The sequence below is a fragment of the Chaetodon trifascialis genome, chromosome 6 (assembly GCF_039877785.1).
Source record: "Chaetodon trifascialis isolate fChaTrf1 chromosome 6, fChaTrf1.hap1, whole genome shotgun sequence".
NCBI classification, from domain to species: domain Eukaryota; kingdom Metazoa; phylum Chordata; class Actinopteri; order Chaetodontiformes; family Chaetodontidae; genus Chaetodon; species Chaetodon trifascialis.
The window spans coordinates 27,434,647-27,456,246 of NC_092061.1; the positions used below are offsets into that span (position 1 = coordinate 27,434,647).

At 42.4% G+C, this 21,600-nt stretch overlaps 2 protein-coding genes across 2 annotated transcripts; both read right to left on the reverse strand.

Annotated features, from left to right (window-relative positions):
* Nucleotides 1–1,440: 1,440 nt before the first annotated feature.
* nelfb (negative elongation factor complex member B) lies at nucleotides 1,441–10,540 on the reverse strand. The gene is made up of 13 exons (XM_070964614.1): nucleotides 10,252–10,540; nucleotides 8,844–9,004; nucleotides 8,651–8,750; nucleotides 7,600–7,830; nucleotides 7,318–7,503; nucleotides 7,091–7,203; nucleotides 6,892–6,994; nucleotides 6,111–6,206; nucleotides 5,866–6,008; nucleotides 4,900–5,006; nucleotides 4,222–4,363; nucleotides 3,354–3,462; nucleotides 1,441–1,968 (listed from the first exon to the last, which is right to left on the reverse strand). Exons 1-13 carry the CDS (start codon nucleotides 10,351–10,353, stop codon nucleotides 1,810–1,812), a joined length of 1,752 nt encoding a protein of 583 aa, XP_070820715.1. The 5' UTR covers nucleotides 10,354–10,540; the 3' UTR covers nucleotides 1,441–1,809.
* Nucleotides 10,541–13,127: 2,587 nt separating this feature from the next.
* LOC139332692 (ectonucleoside triphosphate diphosphohydrolase 2-like) lies at nucleotides 13,128–20,979 on the reverse strand. The gene is made up of 9 exons (XM_070964766.1): nucleotides 20,782–20,979; nucleotides 19,105–19,222; nucleotides 18,350–18,500; nucleotides 18,062–18,221; nucleotides 17,089–17,316; nucleotides 15,992–16,264; nucleotides 14,070–14,189; nucleotides 13,780–13,914; nucleotides 13,128–13,618 (listed from the first exon to the last, which is right to left on the reverse strand). The coding sequence occupies exons 1-9, from the start codon at nucleotides 20,896–20,898 to the stop codon at nucleotides 13,412–13,414; spliced, it is 1,509 nt and encodes a 502-aa protein (XP_070820867.1). The 5' UTR covers nucleotides 20,899–20,979; the 3' UTR covers nucleotides 13,128–13,411.
* Nucleotides 20,980–21,600: the final 621 nt, after the last annotated feature.

Genomic DNA, 21,600 nt, shown 5'->3' on the forward strand with positions numbered 1-21,600 from the left:
GCCTGTCAAAGAGCTGTAGATTCAACCCTCTGCTTACCTTTTTGTATTGTTTGTATCACATTATGCTGTAAGGAGTTCATGTTATTTTGTCCACCTGATGGATGCATACACCATCTGCACTCACACTAGGACTAGGCTGTCTTTCTGTTCTTAGTACTATAAAGGAACTGAGATGCATTACTGGTGCTTAATATGTCTAGAAATAGATACACGACACAGTGTTTTGCCTGAGTTCCCTAAGGTGAGGTTTCCTAACTACTGTGGCAACCCAGTCAGCCTTAAGACCTGTCAAATACTTCATTTCAGTACGCATAGGACATCAGTAAAATAATAACTTGGAATATTAAAAGTAATACTTGATCATAATTACTATGTTTTCAAGTACGTGATTTTTTTTTTTTAAAACACACACACACACACACACACACACACTGAGGGTGGCCCAACCAAAGCCTGAAAACAGTAGCCCATTCAGTGCATAACGACTTGTGCTGTTCTATACCGACTATTATATTATCAATCAAACGGTGACTCTGGAACACCAATGCCAAAATTTAACAAAGCAAGAACAAACTATTTTCCCACTTAATACACAATATAGTACTTAATATTATTGTTTTTCACGATCATTCTGAAGGTGCCTTAGCCCAATGAACAATTTACTTTAAATCTTCCATCCATCCATCCATTTTCTATGCCGCTTATCCCTTTCGGGGTCGCGGGGGGGCCGGAGCCTATCTCGGCTGTCTACTTTAAATCTTTACTAATCCAAATATATTTATACCAATATTGAATGAAAAGACTATGACTCAAAAGGATCACTCACAGTGACAAACCCAAAGAGAATTACAAACTATGCAGCCTTTCAGAACTTTTCAGGACATTTTAGTTCATGGTTTAGGTTTTCTGGTTTGCCCCTTGGAGGCTGGAAATTGTCTCATTATATTTTATGGTTTTCCCACTTACAGCATTTACACTCAGTGTAATGTAGCAAGAGTATAACACAATTCTTTTAAACCTGTAAAACACTACATCCATGTTTTTACTTTTGTAAAAAACTATTAAAGTATCATTAAGAACACAAAGCTTTTTAGATATCCCAGCATATCAGTATACACTGTACATACAGACCCTTACTGAATGATATAGCAGGTAAAATGGCCTCTTAAAACCTCATCTATGGGCATTGGTTACTCATGTAGAAAGAATGTGAACAGATCTCACCAGTGTTGAAGTTGTCCTCAGTATGTTGAACCAAGTAAAACACACTCGCTCTTCCTCTTTCACGCTGTCCTCGTGTGTGCTGTGTGGCTGCCAAGGGAGTTGCCAAATGAGGTCAAGTGGCTGTCATCAAGTGGTCTGTACAGAGGTGTTGCAGTGCTGGATGAGATGTGGCACCTCATCTCGTCCCTTTGTCTGGAACAACACCACTTTGTATTTCTACATAATCATTTATTTACAGGTTTGCTGCACTACTGACACAATTCAAATATAACACGATGACAGCCCAGTTACATATGAAAATACTGTATTTTTGGACAATAATGCAAGAGCACAAAGTTTAGAAAAGTACTGCTCCCCTCCCTCCCCCCACCCCAAAGAAAAATAGTTGGCTGCTGGACTACACGGTCAGACCTGGAAGACCCTCTCAGAGACAAACATCTAAAGAAAATAAACCTCCATGAAAAATCATACAACAAAAAAGAATGGAAAATGTCCAGTTCAGTCCGAATTCACGAGCCAGCTGGTGGCTGTGTTTACAGTCAGTCACTGACAGAGCAGTCTGCTTTTCTCTGTGTCTGCTCCGTCTCAGATAGGCGTGGTTGGGGTGGAGGCGGTGGTGGGGACGGTCACTGGGTGCAGCCCCAGATCCAGGGATGGAGTTTCTTCAAGTGGTGGAGGGCTCTTCTTCTGGGCCTCCAGCTTCTCTGTCAGCTGGGTGTACAGCTCCTTCACCGGCTCGCTGCTCTGTGGTCAGCAGGCAAAGTGTCAGTACATACACGAGAGAAAAGACGGCAAGTCTGATGTGTACATCTGATCTGTGACATGAAACCGGCACTGAAATCTTTAACTGGATAAATAATCTATATTTACATCTGCGTCAGTCTGCCTGTGAATGCCTGAATCTGGCTAAACTTTGGGGCACATCCCATTTCCTGTAAGCATGCTGTAATTTGGCGTTTGGCATTTAAGATTCTGGATGGATGCTGTTTCAAGGTATGCGACGTCTAAAGAGAAAGGACAGCAGGAGGAGGAAATAATGGTACACTTCCCTTCTAAAGAAGAAGAGTTGCATATTGCAGTGTTTTAAGCATCCTGACCACAGATTGAGTGTAGCTTTATCCACTGTGGGGAAAAAAAAGAAGCATTCAAATTCTTTATTGATGAATCCTATATAAACAGTCTGTCATCCCTTTGGTTGTTCTGGTGTGTTTTCTCTTGGATGGAAAATGAATGAAAACGTCAGTTGCATTAAGTGATATTTGATTTTGAAAATATGTGTCCTGTCGTAAAATATCAATACTGTAAAATATCCTGATTAATATCAAGACAACTTTTTCAGTCCTATCAGCCTGCCCATTTGTATGTTCACATGTACCATCCTGTCTTCCATGATAAGTGCACTTGAATCATTGGACTGATTAGCGAGAACATTACCCAGCTAAAGGATGTGATGCTGTGATGTTAATGGACAGCTTCACCTATCAATCAATCAATCAATCAATCAATCAATCAATCAATCAATCAATCAATCAATCAATCAATCACTTTATTTGTCCCCAGTGGGGCAACTGGTTGTACGGCAGAGGGAGCAAACATAAAATACATGTACACTAGCAAATAATCCTATAAAAACAATAATATATATATATATATATATATAGAGAGAGAGAGAGAGAGAAGTTAAAACAATAAGTAGAATAAATTTCAAAATAAATAAATAAAATCATAACACTACAGGCAAGCTACCTTTTCCTCCTGGAGTTGAGTAGGGAGATGGCAGAAGGAACAAAGGAATGTTTAAATCTGTTTGTTTTGGCTAGTGGAAGTCTGAGCAGTGAACCAGATGGAAGAAACTGCAACTGATGATGTAAAGGATGTGAACAATCAGACAAGATAGATTCTGCTTTCTTATGCAGCTGTTTGTTGTTCAGATCGTGCAGAGTTTCTTGAGCAATGCCGGTAATCTTACTACTGTAGCTACTATTACTTAACCTGCCACCTGAGTGGGTGACAAAGGCACATGTGTTTTTAAGGTGTCACTGTGAGACTGTAGCACAGGGAGACTCTTCCTGGCTCTACCCATCACCACAACTCTGAATGCACAAGCTGAACACGGAAATGAAGCCAACCTGTTTTGGAGGTTCAAGAGTTTTCATCAAGGTTTCCATGTACGATGGCAGCACCTTGTGGTGGAGATGCAGCAACATCCGGAGGGTGTGCCGGTGGACGTTCTCTTTACTGGAAGATATTCAGACAGAAAAAACATCAGGAGTGTGGGAACAAATGAGGGGCATTAATATTCTGAGTGTGTGAAATAGTCCAGAACAAAAATGTGACCAGAATGAACCCGACAGAAACTTCTGCCCCCTGATTGGACAGTTTGGCTTCCTTTGAGTGACTAGTCAGGGCAACATGCTAGTTTGTCTTGTCAGCTCAGGCATAAAAACAGGGCTCGTGCTCGTAGCGTGTACACTTCAGTGTCACATGCACGGATAGGACATTTGCGTGTCCGCCTCTCAGACTTTGTGAAATCTCACTGTTCAAAACATTCCTGCACGTTTTAATTCCATATCTACAAAATATTTCTACAGCTACAAAAACATTTTGCACATGTGCAAATTTTACATGTGTGCACAAAACCTTTCGCACATGCACAAAATATTCCTACAGTTCAAAACTTTATTACACATGCACAAACTTTTCTTTCTTTTCTTTCACAAATTCACACATTCAGATACACACATACATTTTTTTTCACACACACACACAAAAGGTTACAAACAAATGCAAGCTGTGAATTTATTTGTGAACACTGTTTCACAAGCTCAAAATATTAATGAGCCTTCCATACAAGAGACAAAGCAGAGATGTTTGAGCTCTGTGTAATAAGAATATTGGTCCACTCTGTGTTTTCAGATGAAAAAATGATGTGGAACTTCATAAAGCTGACTATACTGACTCTGGTCATGCAGTTGGGATCTGCTAGAATCAACCCACCTGGAAAAAGAAGTAAGAAGGAAGCCATCAAAGACAACTGAACAAAAGTCTTCCGTTCCAAACTCATCAGAGAGCAGTGTGAGGTGTCCGGTCAGAAGGTGCAGGAAGATGTCGCCAAAGGCCATGTCATTATAGGTCTCCACTGTGGGGAACAGCAGACATTACTTTCACATGTCTTCAATTACAAAACAAAGAGCAATTCAACAAGGAACCTGGAAGAAACGTGGAAATAAAATGAAGAATACTAGAATTACTACCTCATGGCTGTACGCCTCTGACAGTGAAGTTACATTCACATCCATGTCTGTGCAGACTCACATAATATATGTAGTGAAGGCTTTGAGGGAATTTAGTAAAATGTATTAAGTGTCTTTTTTTGGTGAAATGGAAGTTAACACTTGACATGTATGACTCCACAGAATCAATTCCAGTGAGAAACACGCTGTCTTCACTGAGAGACTCTTTTCCAGAGGAGCACAGAGGACTGATGGAGAGCTTCATCACATGAGGCAAAGACGATCATCTGAAGCTCAATATCAGCAAAACCAATGAGCCTGTGGGGACTACAATGCTGCAAAGAAACTAGAAATTGTAAAATGTGGACGCTTCACACACATTTTCAACCCGACAGGCTTTAGATGATATGGTCTCTGAGATTTCAGGACTTCTCATACTCACCCAGGGCAGGCAGTAACCTCTGTAAGGCATTCTTGTTCCTCAGTTTGGCAATGTGGAGGACGTAGTAGAGACCCATTTCACAGGCCACTCTGTTCTCCTGTAGGTACCTGAGGGGGAGCAACAGACAGCCACAATCACCATACTTTTTTTTCACAATTCTCATCAAGGAAAAACATCCTTGACTGAAGGAGCAAAAAGTGCCATAAAATTCACTTTCTGTGTGCCGTCTCCAGAAGGACAGTCTCATACAACATGCAGGAGGTATGCACACAACGTGAAGTCTGTGAAGACTCCTGCTTTTGCAAATAGCCTTACTGTATTCTTGGTTAGGATTTGCTTTAGAAATAACTTGACCCCCATCATAAGATTAATGCTGAATGTGACTTGAATAAAAGTGATCTGAGTGAAGGTTTGTTTCTCATTTTCCATCTCTTATCTACTTCTGATGCAGTTGTGAGCCCACAGTTGCCACCAGTTACACATAAAACCTCTCTGAAAGATTTCACTGATCAGCTGATCATATCTGGCATCTTAAGAATTAGAAACAAATGTATTTTCAAACTGGATTTTACCACAATTCTATAGTTATATAATTCATCATAAATCCTGAATGACAACGATTTATTTCAAATCAAAAAACTGCAAAATGTGCAATACATTTGTATTTTAAGCTAATAAGAGAGATGGATAAATGGAGGCAGTAAAAAACAGAAGCTTTGATCTGGAATTTGACTGGGTTAAGCTGCTGGTTATTTTTTTAATTAACTATGTTGTCTATAAAATGTTTGAAGAGACCGAAAAGTCTGGACGGTGTTGTTCTCTCATCAGAGTAAACTCTTGTAATAAATACATACATTATATATCTGTTAGAAGCAAGCAGAATCTCTGACACTACTATTCACAGAGCAGCTTCCAGCCAGGTCACGTTATATCGTGTCCCCCAGCTCGTCCGCTGCAGCGCTGTACCTGTTGAAGGCATCTGGCAGGGTGGTGGGGTATGTCAGCGAACTCTTCTCCTCACTGGGAAGCTTCTGCTCCACAGTGAAGGTGTGATCATCCACAACCACTGACATCATGGCAGGCAGGAAGCGGGTCACCACCTCCAGATCCTGAGAGAGAAAATGACTCCATTCTGAACCATTTACACACAGATTTTAGCAGTGACTTTCAAACTTAATGCAAAGATCCTCCCATGGTGACACTTAACGTACCATACGGGGCTCTTTAAAGACCTGGCTGTCAATCATGTCCCACGCCCCTTGACCCAGTGACAGCATCCTCAGCAGCAGCATCAGGTCTGGACTGTCCTGTTCACACACACAGACACAACTACTTCACATTCTGTTGACACAATGGTGTGTGAGTGTGTGTGTGTGTGTGTGTGTGTGTGTGTGTGTGTGTGTGTGTGTGTGTGTGTGTGTGTGTGTGTGTGTGTGTGTGTGTGTGTGTGTGTGTGTGTGTGTGTGTGTGTGAGTGAGTGTGTGAGTGTGTGAGGGAACTGTCATTTGAAAAACAAACAATCCAGTAACACAGTACATTCCACTGCATATGTTCACGGCACACACAGCCTTGGTGTTATACAACAGTTTTTAGACCTAGAATACCATTTAACCAAGAGAGATGGAGAACAGAACATAAACGACTGCACTTAACAGCGTCTAACGTTCACACACGCTGTTAAGACGAGAACACTGAAATATCCAGTGTCTGCTCTGGAGTGTTGGCTGAGGGTGTTTTACTCAAAACCAGTAATCAATGTTGAATACATTTCCTTCCTAGTAAAAAAACACTTTAAAAGCTACTTTGCAAATGTTTTACTTTTTTTTTAACTATACTGTTTCCATCCATGCTTTCCTGCTCGACGTCTTCTTCCTTTTCTCTGCTGGCTACACTGCTTGCTTTCACTGCCCCAGCTGTCCTTCAGTAGAATACCATGACACCATCACCATGGCTGTGGATCTTGCTGCCTGCGTCCTCGTAACAGTAGCTCACCCTGGGTAAAGCGTCCTGACTCAGCAGCTCTTGCAGGTTCCTCATGATGCTCAGGACCAGGGTGTTACAAGCAAACGGGTCGCACAGAATCATGGACAGGTCCCTGGAATGGACAAAAAAACACTCCAAGGATGAATTCATCCATTCATTACAGGTGAACGGCTCTGTTCATAAACTCAACGTGTCCCCTCATGGTTACCCGAGGACTTGCTCCTGTCCTTTCTTCACTCCATCCAGGAAACCTTGCAGCTCTCTGGCTCGCTTGCCGTCCACAAACTTCTCACGGATACAGGCGTCTAAACACCAAGTGAACTGTCACAGCACACAGCACAAACACAAAAGAGACATGAACACAGGAAACACAGGGTATGGGGCTCTTCAGTGATATGAGAGTCACTAAACTGATTTGCATCAGTTTGTGCTTGCCTTATGGCATGGGTCAACGGAGCAGATCTCACTGATGTCCAGGTCGTGAAGAGACATCAGCAGCTCAGCTCTCAGCGTGCAGTAGTGCACATTTCGAGTCCGCAGGAAGAGCGTCCGTAAAAACTGCAGCACCATGTCATACAGCTTCACGTTCTTTCCAATCATCTGGGTCAGCTTCAGGACCACCTGCAGCAACAGAAGGGTTTAACAACAATCCCACACCTGGATTCACATCTCAAAGACCGCTTAGTGCTCTTTAGACACCTGAGGACTGTGACCCACCTCGCCTTGCCGCCGTGTTTTGGGAGAAGGGCTGAAGAAGTTGTGCAGGATGGAGAGGTCGCTGCTGAACAGAGCTGCTTCCTTCTCCACAATGTACTGCTTCAGGAGGGGTGACACTTCATCCCCAAACAGAGCCTGGTTGTCCTGCCAGATCTGCCTTTTCACCTCCACAGCACACACCTTGTACAGCTCCTTGTCAGCCATCACCAACTTCAGTTTCTTCTCTGGCACCTGAGGGAGGGAGCGCGTGACAAAGATTAAGGGGAGTTTTAAGAGGGTTCAACCTCCTCTTTATCAAATGATGCTAGGTACAGACATTCACGGTTCCCACAAAGTGCATCCGAATGATTTTCACCTAGCGCCCTCAACAGGTCAATTTCTTCACCACAGTTCATGACACAGACACAGATAGGTAACAAATCAAAAGGTAAAAGCAGTCTAAGTGTGTCAGTAAGGTGCCGTTCCACCATGAGCCTCCAGAACAGCTTCAGTGCAATGATTCTCCAACAGCACTCTGTTAGGGGTGTGTGTGTCCTAATGGTAATATTCCTAAATAATTTTTGGTCTAAAAGTCAAATTCACAAAGCATTTTAATGCATAAATTAGCTCCTAAGTCTGTGAGAAGTTGGAGGCAGCTTGGAGGCACTGAGACCTGCTCACAGTCAGCTGCTGCAGGGCATGTGTCCTGCCCCATCGTATCCGTGTTTGAAAAATACAACAATAATGAACTTTTAAAAGTATGTTTTAATTATGGGTGAGTTAATAAATATCAAGTTAGCTCTAAAACCCAATAAAACAATCAAATAACACCAGAGATAATAGTTTGCACTACTTGGACAGCCACTGCAGTGCTGATCAATTGGAAATATCTGCATGTCAGAATTATTATTCAGACCACGAAATGTGCTCTTCAGTCTTCAATTTGTTCAGCAGCTGATTAGATATACATTAAAAAATCCCCATCCACAATACACATCATCATTGCCCACACTCTCGTCATATAGGTGTTTTCAGTTCTCAGCAGGAGAGTAGCAGCTCTAAAGCCACTTGCCTTGGGTAGATGCTTCAGCACCTGCATTACGACTGGCTGAATGGACGGCATCTTGACAAGAGGAAAACTCTTCTCCAGCAGCTCTTCAAGTTTCCCGTATCTGTCGGTAAGAGTGAAAAAACAGAGCACAATAGCACCCCATGTGGCTCCATCAGAAAATATTACTCAGAGTCAGAAACAAGCCCTGACACACCTGTCCTCCTCCTTGCTCTCTGCAATGATGGCGACTCGCTCCATCAGCTTGTCTCGAAGCTCGTCAAAGACAGACTGGTGGAACTCTAGCCGAGGCGTTCCGTGGAGGTCGAGGAACGGCAGAGCAGACTGGAGGGTCGGCAGCAGGATGCCATTCTCCATCTGCAGTCATGGAACATCATCAGGGTTAGTTCCAGCTGTGGCTGGTTGATTCAGAGCCACATGAATAAATGATCCCTCGCGTGTCTGCAATGTCTGCAGGTTGTATTCTTGTATGTCTTAACATGTTGCTCCTTCAGTTCATCTATTAGGCTGGACAAACTCATCAGGAAGGCCAGCTCTGTCCTGGGATGCCCTCTGGAACAGGTGGAGGAGGTGGGGGAGAGGAGGATGACAGCCAAGCTGTCCTCCATGACAGTCAATGACTCCCACTCCCTCCAACACACACTCACTGCACTGAGGAGCTCCATCAGTGACAGGATGCTACATCCAAAGTGTGTGAAGGAGCGGTATCGCAGGTCATTCCTTCCTGCAGCCGTAAGACTGTACAACAGAAACTGCTCCAAGTAATCAGTACAATAATATGTATAATAATCTGTGCAATAACCTGTGCAATACTACCGGTACATAACAGTCTGTAAATACTATTTACAATTTTTTAGGATGACATTTTCTTTCTATCTCACCCTTGTGTATATACTTGTTGTGCTTAACTTGCATGCACTTGTTGTACTATTCTATCCACTTCATTGGTGCTGCTGTGAATTGGAATTTCCCCTCGCGGGACGAATAAAGGAATATTGAATTGAGTTGAATTGAATTGAATTAACAAGCACAGTGCTGATAAGACGTGCAGAGGAGCTGCATTTCTACAACTGTCCATTTCAGATCATTGTGCCAAAGGCTTCACTGACAGAAAGCCAAGAATCAAATGAATGAAATACAAAAGTATACCACTAATATTTTATCATTAACATATCCAAAGATATGTGATTTAGGAAAATGAATCATTCTAGTAGTACTTAAGTGGCCATCGTTGCCATATTTTACTAGTCGATAACTTAGTATTACAATAACTTAACGATATTTATAAAGCGCAGGATATTAGCTCTTAAAGTCACAATATTTGAAGTTACCACTTTTAGTGCAAACAGCTGTTGCACATTGCATCCACATTTTCATTTGTCCTTTCATTGCAAGTGTTAAAATTAGCTAACAGATGACAAACAGAGGGAGGCAGCGAGCTGAACCGGTGCAGACTGTACCTGGATGATATTTAGGTCCACAGTTTGGATCAGTCGCAGATGCGCAAGCTCATACTCAATGCACAAGCATTTTTTTTTTAACAATGCACATGTATAATTAACAGTAACATGCGGTCCGGAGAACAATTAGTAACATGGCGTTACCTGAAACTGATCAATGGCTTTCAGCGGCTCTGTGCAGTTGGTGAGAGTTTCTTTGAGATCCTCGCCGTTGGATATCCCGAGCTCAGGCAGCCCCGCGAACATCGTCGCGTCTGTTTGCTCATCAAAGTCAAGCTTTATGTGTGAATAAACTCTGCTAACGTAGGAATTTGTAACCGAGGAGAGACTCGCTGGCTCTAAAGTATATCAACACATTACGTTCTACGCTGTCAAAGCAAACTTCCTGTGTTGCAACTTTGTATGTAGTCCGGCTGAAACACTCGCAACGGAAGAGTTCCCTGCCTCACTCGCGCTCTACGGAAAGAGGACGTACGCTTTGTTTAAGTGGTCAGTCGTTCACCGCTGGACTTCCTGTATTGGCTTAAATATGTCACCCATTAAGAGTATTTGTGTTTGTGAATGAAAATCATGAACGTGTTTATAAATGCAAATGACCAAAACAAGGTTCCAGAGACATTTTTAATCGTTGTTTGTTGGCTTCAAATGACTTTGCACACGGAGATCGTAGTCATCGCGTTGGACGCTGCCCTGACCATTTTGTCAGTGAATACATTATAGAAAAAATCAGCGCCATTGAAAGAGCTGCGTCACTCTTTAATCTTGCCGCCACGCGGTCACGTGGTACGTGTGGCGCCAAAGCTCCAAACCAATCAGTGCCGTCGACCTGTTCAGTGGTTAGGCAGCAGCTGCGGCTGCGTGTCTGCAGCTACTTTCATGGATAATGTGGGTCTGACTGCCACGTGTCGTTGACTTAACTTGTGTTCAATTGAGCATTTTTTTTTTCTGAAGAGAGAGAGAGAGAGTTCTGATTGAATACAGTTCGAGGTACTTGTACTTCATTTGAGTTTTTCCACTATCACCACTTTCCGTTCTCCTACATTTCAGAGACAAATATCGTACTTTTTACTGCACTACATTTACAACTTCCATCCATCCATTATCTATACCACCTATCCCTTTCGGGGTTGCGGGGGGCTGGAGCCTATCCCAGCTACAATGGGCGAGAGGCAGGGTTGCCAGCCGATTGCAGGGCCACATGTAAGGAAGGACAAACAAACATTCACACTCACACGTACGGACAATTTAGAGTCATCAATTAACCTAATGAGCATGTTTTTGGTCTGTGGGAGGAAGCCGGAGTACCCGGAGAGAACCCACGCATGCACGGGAAGAACATGCAAGCTTCACACAGAGGGGCCCCGTCTGACCCGGGGATCGAACCGGCAACCTTCTTGCTGTGAGGCACGCGCACTACCTGCTGCTCCACCGTGCAGCCCCCATTTACAACTTATGATACTTAATATAATATAATATAAAATACAATACACCCACCAGAATAAAAACAATTACATACATATGTCTCTCTTTCTCTGCTAATACCTCTGTACTTTTACTGAAGTAAAGACACACAAGTGTTCAGAATCATCTTTATATTCTTCCACCACAAAAGCAGGAAGAAAAGATGTGGACAGCTGACTGTGATTACTCAGTAAACTTAAACTTCACTGCATGATCACTGCTCCAAACATTCACACATGCACGCACGCGCGCGCACACGCACGCACGCACACACACACACACACACACACACACACACACACACACACACACACACACACACACACAGAATCACTGAGCAAAAACTCCACACCACCAGTAATGCTGCAGGTACTGGAATGTTTTGGGCGTTCCGCTGACAGAAGCAGACCATGTCACAGACCCAGAGGACATGGGTCTGTGAGCCACGTCCAGCCTGTCACTGTCACTGCTGGAGACACACCTACAGTAGGTCCAGTACAGAATCTGAAATGAAATCATGACTTCAAGTGCAAACTCTCACCTTAAATATGTGAATATATTCAGATGTATCAAGTGAATCGTGTTGTAATTACAGTCATTTGACAGACTGCCAACTTCACATGCCCAAAAGCTCTTATACACCTACATAAAATGGTCACATTTGGTACTTAGGGTTTCCTTCCCAGAAACATGAGGATTTGTGCTGTGCGTCTTAAATCCATGACTGTATTCCATCTAGCAACTGTTAAAAATGTGACTTCAGATTTTTTGTTACGCACAAGCAGCTGCACAAACAGCACACTGTTTTGAGCACAAGAAAGAGTAAATACAATTCCATGTGTCTTGGTTGTTTTCAGTAATGAGTCTTCTCTCCCTAGAGCTGGTCCCACCCAAGGCTGTCCAGTCTTGGGACTGGGACTGCAATAAATTCTCTCTTCTGGAAGTTCAGATTTATTTTGTTTTGTTTTTTTCTTCTGTTTCTGACAAATACATAACTTGTTACTTTTTGGATCCTTTGTAGCTAACTGGCTTACCAGGTCATCAAAATCAGCCTCCCATGGTTTGACATGTCAGCTCTTCAACAGAACAATACATGAAGTAATTAGCTATCTGCAGTTCTGCTTCCAGTTTACTGTAGTCATCCACATTAATGCTGCTGATCTGATCACCCGTCACTGATTCACCATCTAACAAGCGATGTGTGTAATGACAACAGAATCTCTAAAATCAATTGTCTTGGCCAGACGCAGTGAACACAGTAAAATTGAAAACCCACAAACATGAATCACCACCTACGAAGTCCTGCTTATACCAGATGACTTAAATGTGACAGATTCAGTTAGCTGGTTAAAATGAATAAGGTGTGGCTAAAACATCTGTTTGAGAAAAATGAGCACAGCTGAGGTCTCAAAAATGTAAATTATGTGAATTTGGTTCTTCGTATCATTTCAAGCACATGAGGGTTGTTTCTGTCATAACAAGGGGAGAACAGAGGCAGTGATGCGCTAATGTGGTCGTCTTCAGCGGGTGTAATGTTACATAATGAATGTGACACATATCCAAAGAACATGGTTTATTCACACTTTTACACACACTGATGTGAGCCTTCATGTGTAAGCAGGAAGTCTGTGGATTTGCAAAGAAAAACTGTGCAGGACATATTTAGCTGCTTTGTTTTATTGAATTCACTAACATGCACAGACAATAAAGTGAAACAAAAAAAAAAATCTAAAATTCTCTTTCAATTTTTTTTTCTTTTGAGAAGAGATTAAGCGCTTTAGATTGGGATGTGCACGCTCGAAGAGGAATGTGAATTGGACTTGGAGGTGTGTCACCTTTGCTCTTACACCAGGCCCTCTTTAGCTCTTGTGTTTCTGTACAGCATCAGTAGGTATCCCAGTGCAATGAGGAGGATGGTGATGAAGAGGAAGATAATGCCAGTCCAAGGTCCTGAGGGCAGAGCCTTCATCAGTCCAAGCCTCTCTGCTGGTACCATACTACTCTGATTCAGCATGTAACCCAAGGCCCAGCCAACAGATGCTCCTCCAGCCTGTAAAACAAGAGGGGACCCACTGAAACCAACACAACACGGACGAGCTTCCTGATTTCAGGGTAGCAGACGGTGCTCCAGTTAGGTGTCAATAGTTTGAACACACAGACTGAAATCCAAGCAAATGGTCAACAGGAGTGTTTATTTCCTTCACTCCTGACCTTTTTTTGAAAAGAGATGGCAGGAAGGGAACGCTCATCGAAACTGTAGCCTTCTATTAAGAGGACCTGGATGAAATTGGAGACGGCGCAGACATTCTTCATGTATCTCTCTGACTGATTTGTCTTTTCAGTCATCTGTGAGTGAAAATACAGTGGGAAGAGATTTTCAGTTTGCAATTCAAATTTTAATCCTTCAGTCTATCATCAGTGTAACAATGTCAAACATTTAATAGCAAAAAACTCCTTAGTTATTAGGGGTCAGACTTGGAGAGCTGTGTGGTCGAGAGTACCTCAGACATGGTCATGTTGCAGACGACTTGGACTGCCTCCTTCAGCTGACTGGGGGACTTGATGGGGATGTTGGTGAGGTGGGTGAGGTAGCTGTGAGTGAAGAAGAAGGCAGAGAATGCCTGTGGAGAGGAGGAGACACAGAGAGATGAGTAAGACAAATAGCTTGGAAACATACTGTCGAACCTGAAAGCTGAGCACTTCCTTAATGCTTAGGTTGAAATTCACTTGAATTATCAATCATAACAAAACAACTGACAGCAAATCCTGGGTGGGATATAAACTACTGTCTGTAACAGAAACATCTGCTTGACCTCTTTTTTTTTTTTCATCATATTGTATCCATTTGGCAGATGCTTTTCTTCAAAGTGGCTTGCAGCATAATTAATGCATTCAGACTCAAAAGGTACAACAGTTAGATGTGAAAAAGTGCAACTCTCTCAAATTAAAAGCTAAAAGCATGATAGAGGGCTCTGCGTGAGTGCCCAAATGTAGGATTCGACCTATGGTTTGGATGTATGATGGAGCAGTTCCCTTCACTGTCCTATAGACCACCACCAGAGTCTTGAAGTGTGTGCGAGCTGCAAACGTCAGCCAATGTCCTGACTGAAGGAGAGAAATGGTGTGGAAGAACTTTGGGAAGCTGAACACCAGACACGCAGCAGCATTCTGCATTAGCTGCAGAGGTCTGATGGCAGACGCAGGGGCTCTGGATAGGAAGGACATAGAGTGAAAAGACTGGATCCCTCTGCTGTACAGGAGGAATCTACAGGAGCTACTGCTGCCATGTTTGGTGAGAATGAGAATTCCTCATCCAGGATCACTCCCAGGTTCCTTCATGTCCGAGATGTCACCAATACAGTAGAGTAAACGTTGATGGACGTTTCAAGTTTAGAGGTTAAGAGGTTTACCTTAGAGGTTCGAGGCATGAAGTAAGGAACAATGAATGTCCGTGCCAAATTTCATGGCATGACCAAAATCAAGGACAGACAGACTGACATCCTTGAGCCTTGCTGCTAGCTGTCATGTTGCAGCCCATAAAACAGTGCCTCCTGCAGGCAACGGCACCAAGCCTGGACAAAAGCACGGTCTTAAATCATAATGTTGGAGAAAATAAGTCTCTTTCATTGTTTGTTAATCCATGGCACACAAGTTTCATGGAGGGGTATGGATGGATGATTGCCATGGTGTATCCACCGCTACAGCACTGGCTGTAAAGAGATTGTGGTTGTACAGTTACATGGGGAGGAGCTTGTTAAAGTTACTTTGGACATAATCTTAAACTTTGCAAATTTCAGATTGAAAATGAAACGAGAATTAGCACTTTGTGGTTGTACGCCTCCACCAACCAGTCAAGTTGCAGTTTTGAAAAGTGAAAGTGTTTTTACAGAACTTTATGGTGTTAAAGTGAAGGTGACCTTTGACCTTTAGGATGCCAAATGTCATCACTTTAGCATTTTATACTATGAAATTTTGTTATAATCAGTGTATGAATTCATTTAATGTATAAAAAATGTGTAGCGTGTGGTCCCAGTGACCTTGACCTTCAACCTTTGATCTCCAAAAAAGAATCAGTTCATTTTTGAGTCCAAATGAAATTCTGTCCAGGTGTTCCTGAGATGTCGCTTTCAGAAAAATGGGATGGACAGACGGACAGATGTTTCATCCCTGGACAATGTTGCCACTGTCATATTATTACTTTAAGTTGTAGTTTATATTGCATATGATAGGACATTCATTAAAATTTAACAGTACGTGGACCAGCAAAAAGTGATGAAAAATGAGAAATTCAGAAAGCCAAAGACTGCAGCAAACATGAACATGAAATGTTTGGTCTGTGAGTAAAAATGATTCTGGCCTTTTCTGTAACTTTTGCCCCCTCAGCTATAGGTTGTTGCTGTCTCTGTCTCATAGGCTCCCTCACCATGAAGCTTCCTCTCACGCTGGGCTGGAAGACTCCATCAAAAGAGCACTTGGAGTAGGAGCAGTTGTCAAAGGAGAACATCTTTTTTACGTTGTCCAGGCAGCTCTGGTAATCTCCTGTGCCCACTACTGACACAGACATCTGGGGGTTGAACTGGGCTGGCCTATAGCTCTTAGTACAGGGAGAATCAAAGACATCCTGCCCTAGCTTTATAGATATGTTGAACTGTTTAGGATAACATGGATGGGACACTTGAGTCTTGACACCTTGAGTCTGAAAGAGACAAAAAGGAAAAGTGTTATAGTACTCTTTTGGTACATGTGTAAGCAAAGTGCAGCATATGACACACCTTTTTCCACCCCCAAAAAAACAAAACAAAAAAACTGTAGAATACTGTAGAAAATGCTCACAATTTACCAGCACCAGTGCTTGGTAATAATTATACTTAATATTTCCAATCATACATCAATTAAAAGCACATTTAGGTTGCCAACTTCATCCACAATTTTTTGACAATAATCAACACGGTCAATTCCAAATGATGAAGTGCACTTTGAAGCACTTAAGAAGCCCAAGAGAGATTAGTTCTCAGTTTCTAACATTTTGGGAAATACACTTATTTGCGTACTTGCCTAGAGTTAGATGAGAGGATTGCTAACACTCGCTTATGTGTCTGCTATGAAGCTGCTAGCAGCCAGTTAGCTTAGCTTAGCATAAAAACTGACAATGGGGGGAAACAGCTATTCTGGCTCTGTCCAACAACAGCAAAATCTGCTCCAGCATCATATTCAAAGAGCAGACATTTGACTGGTATTGGTCCTGTCAACAAACTCTAGGCATGAAGGAGACCAAGCCTATTTCTCAAAATGTTGATATATTTAAGCAAGTGTGTAGCAGCAGGTTGCTGTAGTCGATGGAGTGCACCCTTCTCTCAGGGCACTAGTTCAACAATCCTTGTTGGCAATTGTACAGCAGCGAGACAGTGATTGAGGTCCAGGAGTAAAGTTATTTAGCTGACCTCTGGCCTCTCTTGTGGTCAAGAAGAAAGAGAAGTCTTAAGGCAGAAATCACAAACTTCTTCCTCTATGTGACAGTACCGTGATAAGATGAGCCAGCAGCTTCCTCAAGAACTGGTCTTGGCCATAGCACAGGAAGCTCTGGGTGTATAGTTTGTAGGTTTGTCCATAAAGCTTCAGCTCCATCACATTATTCTTGTCATCCACATTTTCCGAGGTCTCAAAAGTGATCTGAGTGGAAGCTCCGCCTAAGTCCAATGCTCCAATTGTATCTCTGCCTGGATTCAGCCAACGCTCGGCAAAGCCATACTGAGTGGCAAGAAAAGACATGTCAGACAGCAAAATTTGAATTGGTGTATAGTACAATAGAAATATTCCGACACTGAACTGAGCTTACTCAGATGAAAACATCCAGACACAGACACTTCAGCACTTACAAAGCATTGTGTGGAATATTTTAGCCATGCAGTTAACATGAATCTATAGCACTTTCAGTCGGCCATAGCCTGTTGGTTGCTAAATGACTTTGCTTCAGACAGAAACAGCTTTATTTGATTTGACTGCTGTGAAATTTTATATACATATTGAAAGTTCCCAGAACCTACTGATGTTGGTGATCCTTGAATTCATAGTTCCCAGAGAATGGACGCTAATAACATCTCCTGATGTTTCATCTAGCATCATAATTGTGTAAACTGTCCCATTCCTGTAAGCCTTTATTGACTATATTACTCCTATATTACTCAGCCCCTGTATGTGCATTGTTTTACAGTCATGTGACTAACTGTAACTGATGTCTTTGTCCTATTTCCCAGCACTGATGTGCACCAACGCTCCTGAAAATTGAAACTTTTCTAAGCTTTGCTACCTGGATCTGCACATCCTTGTTACTGTGCCTTGCTCATGTCTCATTATTGATGTTTGTGCATCTTAATTCTATTTTGATATTACCACTTGCTGTTGCTAAAATCTGAAAATTACAATTGATTCTTTCCTCTGTGACTTCTTACGTAATGAATGGAGAGTGTTTTTATACAGAAAAGTCAGAGCTCACCTTAACAAAGTTCTCAAGTAAGTAGTTGACTGTGACCCAGCCATACACCCCCTCCTCCTGTCCACTCAGGATAGTTGCCTCTTTGACGAGGAATGGGTAAGACCGCAGTTTGTTTTCTACTTCCTTCAGTACCTGCTGGGACTCTGTAGCATTGACCATGCTATTAAAGAGAGTAAAGAATAAAACTATATTAAGCCCTTCAAAGATCCATATTAATGTCCTCATGCATAATCGATGAGAACAGTTGTACTAATATTATTGTGATATCCTGTCTTAATTTCTACTGACTTCAGGAGCCTCATGCCTGCAGTAGCTCCCAGAGAGAGTGGAGTTTGGTGGTGCCTGAATTTTGGGATATCCTTCACGGCTTGGTCCAGACAGACCTCAAGACTTCTCGCTGCACCCCCACGAACACCTGCATAGCTGGATATGCCTCCACCTAGACAGAAAGGGAAAATAGTTCTGCTTACAAAGAACTCATTCTGACCTTCTGAAGAAACTGGACTTCCTTGTCTGAAAGGAAGGATGACCCCTGTGATAATGGCTCTGGTTTATGTGTCTAAGGAACTCTGAAAACAAACCAAGGCAAGAAGAGGAATAACTGCCAATGACTAAGATGGCTTGAACAGTCTGGTGAGGAAGTAAACCGCTTAGGAACAAAGGTCTTGCACAAGACATAATGTTTTGACAATGCTTCTGCATAAAGTCACTGGATAAGTTCCTATAGGATATCACTGTGGAAGTGAAAGTGAGAGTGCTTTTGCCACAAGAACAGTCTGTGGTTAAAGGGTAAATTACAAAAAAACAAAACGAAAACATATTTTTTTACTTACCACTGGTAGTATCAAGCCATGCAGATTATCTTTTTTTATATAACCTGGTTTTGAAAACATACTTTGTGGATAATAATGGACTTAAATGGAATTTTTAAAAACTGGATTTGTAAATGCAGTGAACACCACAAATTAAGCTGCATCATACTGTGATAAAGAATATGTTTCAGAAATGGATATCTCAAAACTATCCGCATGGCCAGAGCTCACCGCTTGCATGGCACTCGCTGTGCTGGGTAACGATCCCAGTGCCATTTTGCTTGTCAGCTGGCCATTTGTAGATGTACATGGAGGTGTGGGATGAGCCTGCATCCAGAACGATTCCATACTGAAACAGACAGAGCATTAAATGTCAGAAACACAGAAGGTGAACAAACAAGCTATCCTGATATATTGCAATGCTCATGTATCACACTGAGCAAATATAAAGTATGAAATGCCTCAGTGCACCTCTGGTAACACAGGCTCACTGAGCTGCAGGGGCAGTGTTGCTATGTATTGTGGTGTCTTAATTCATTCAGCCATGTTGACTTTGTCGCCCTTTGTGTGCTCTTTTACAAAGATAACTTCAAAGCATCACGTTCTATTCAAGTATTGTTGTACAGGCAAAGGCAAAATATGGCAGGAGGTGATCATGTATGTACCCTTTCACATGAATGTGTTCTCAGAAATAAAGCCGACAAACTGCTTCTTTTATCTCACTCTGTTTCTGTCTGTTTCATTCTCCTCATTGTCTGTGTAGGCAGGGGTGTTCTGTGTCACTTCCTTTCGCTAAACTCTTCTTAACCGCTGAAGCCAACATCTACTGCATGTTAGGTGATGTGGTAAAGGCTACAGGTTTCATTTTAAGTATTTGCTGACACACAGGCTTATGGCTCAGCACGTTCAGGTCCGGAGAAATGAAGCTCAGACTGTGACCATCACTGCTTATGATGACTCAACTCTTTGATTGATCGTTGTTAAGCAGCAGTAACAACTGAAAAGCTTGAATTTAAATATTTGGTCTGGGCTTGCAAGCTATTTGTCAGTTCACTATATTTTAATATTGCCTATTTGTGAGTAGTGACATTTAAGATGTAAGGGATTCCATTTAACTAGTCAGTCCCCCCCCCCCCAGGATGTAATGGAGGTAGATGAAATATTTCTTTGAGCTTTCAACTTCCCTGCAACATAAATAAATAAAATTAAAATACAATTTAACAGTTGAACAGTTTAACAGAAATTGGAAGGCATTTTTAAAATTGTGCAGGTTACTAATAAACAACTGTCTTAATAGAACTTCTTGTTTTAAAGATATTTTTGCACATTTTTTCATCTTTATTGGTCAGAGTGAGATAAAGAGGTCGACGGGAAGTGGGGTGGCATGACATGCGGCAAAGGTTACAGGCTGAACTAGAAACAGCGACGATAGCACGCGCTGGATTCATTCGACTACGAAGGCGCGAGGAACCCCCGCCAGAGACAGAGCTGCTGCCCTCTGCATGGCAAAGGCATCTCTGTGAAGCGTGGAGCAAGAAGCCAAAGAGGTGTCTTTATGACCTCTTTATGTAACTATTATTGCAAAGGCTGAAAACAAATAAAATATGAACACAGGACGAGAGAAAAAAGACCCTCCCAAAGCAGTCACAGGGACCACCATTCAAGCAAAGAAACATGGAAATAACTATTACAACTTGAAACCTGTAGCCTTTGACCAAATATATCCACACACACACACACACACACACACGCACACACACACACACACACACACACACACAGGAGCATCAATACTACTACTACAAGGCTGTTAATACTGGCCGCATCTGCTCGCAGAGTTATCCAGAAAGCTTTTGCATGCGCCAGTTAGCAGTTAGACACGATGTACAGAATAAGTCTTTTCTTTACCATGTTTTCAGGAGGCATCTCAATCTCATTAGTCGGAAGGACCACCAGCAGAATCCCGACGATTGCCACTATCAGCAACATAACCGTAGGGATGGTTTGGGAGTAGCGGAGACCCATTCTGATACTGGCTGTGTGCGCGCGGATGCTGCGGACGGCTCTGCAGGAGCGCGTGAGCACTTATTTGTCTGTAAAGAAGCCCACTAACAGAAAGGGCGTGCATTAAATAGTTGGCGGCTGGGGGTTTGGTCTGAGCTTTTGGCGCATCGTTTACATGGTAAGGTCCCGCTTCCTCTCACCTCTGCTTGTACCCACGCGCACGCACATCAGCAGCTTCATTCATGGGAAACCCAAGTCAGTCAGCAGACGAGTGACTTCCCTCAGAAATGGATAATGAGATTTACGGCACATCTAGGCTCATAGGTGAGCTGTGACTTTGTGCAGAGCCCTGCAGGCATTAGGAACGCATGGCAAGAAGTCCCGATCGCCTGCTAGAGTTCCAGCACTGCAGTCATCCTCAGGTGTCCTTTAGTTCATGACAAGCATGTCCGAAAACAATCTGAGTGGTCAAGTGGAATATCATTAACCTACTTATTTCTACTAGTTCACTCCACAGAGGTTGATGGATAGGCTTGTGTTCAAGAAGAAAGTGTTTCCTGGCTGTATGGTATGAAGCCCCCCAAGTGTTTAATATTAAACACGTCAGTGAATTTGGGAAAATATATAATTTTAAACAATGATTTATTCAACTTACTTATTATGAAATGTAATTTAATTCTTCTTATGTTCAGGGTTTCTTTTTAAATGCATAGTGATTATTTC

What these genes read in the sequence shown, in the direction of transcription:
- nelfb (XM_070964614.1), bottom strand. Translation starts at nt 10,353, where the DNA reads ATGTTCGCGGGGCTGCCTGAGCTCGGGATATCCAACGGCGAGGATCTC. An exon ending in GGACAGGAGCAAGTCCTCGG is followed by an intron (nt 6,995 to 7,090) that starts GTAACCATGAGG and finishes TGTCCATTCCAG; the next exon opens with GGACCTGTCCATGATTCTGT. An exon ending in GTCAGGACGCTTTACCCAGG is followed by an intron (nt 6,207 to 6,891) that starts GTGAGCTACTGT and finishes GTGTGTGAACAG; the next exon opens with GACAGTCCAGACCTGATGCT.
- LOC139332692 (XM_070964766.1), bottom strand. Translation starts at nt 20,898, where the DNA reads ATGGGTCTCCGCTACTCCCAAACCATCCCTACGGTTATGTTGCTGATA. An exon ending in GCAGGCATGAGGCTCCTGAA is followed by an intron (nt 18,222 to 18,349) that starts GTCAGTAGAAAT and finishes TCTCTTTAATAG; the next exon opens with CATGGTCAATGCTACAGAGT. An exon ending in TGCTGGCTCATCTTATCACG is followed by an intron (nt 16,265 to 17,088) that starts GTACTGTCACAT and finishes TGTCTCTTTCAG; the next exon opens with ACTCAAGGTGTCAAGACTCA.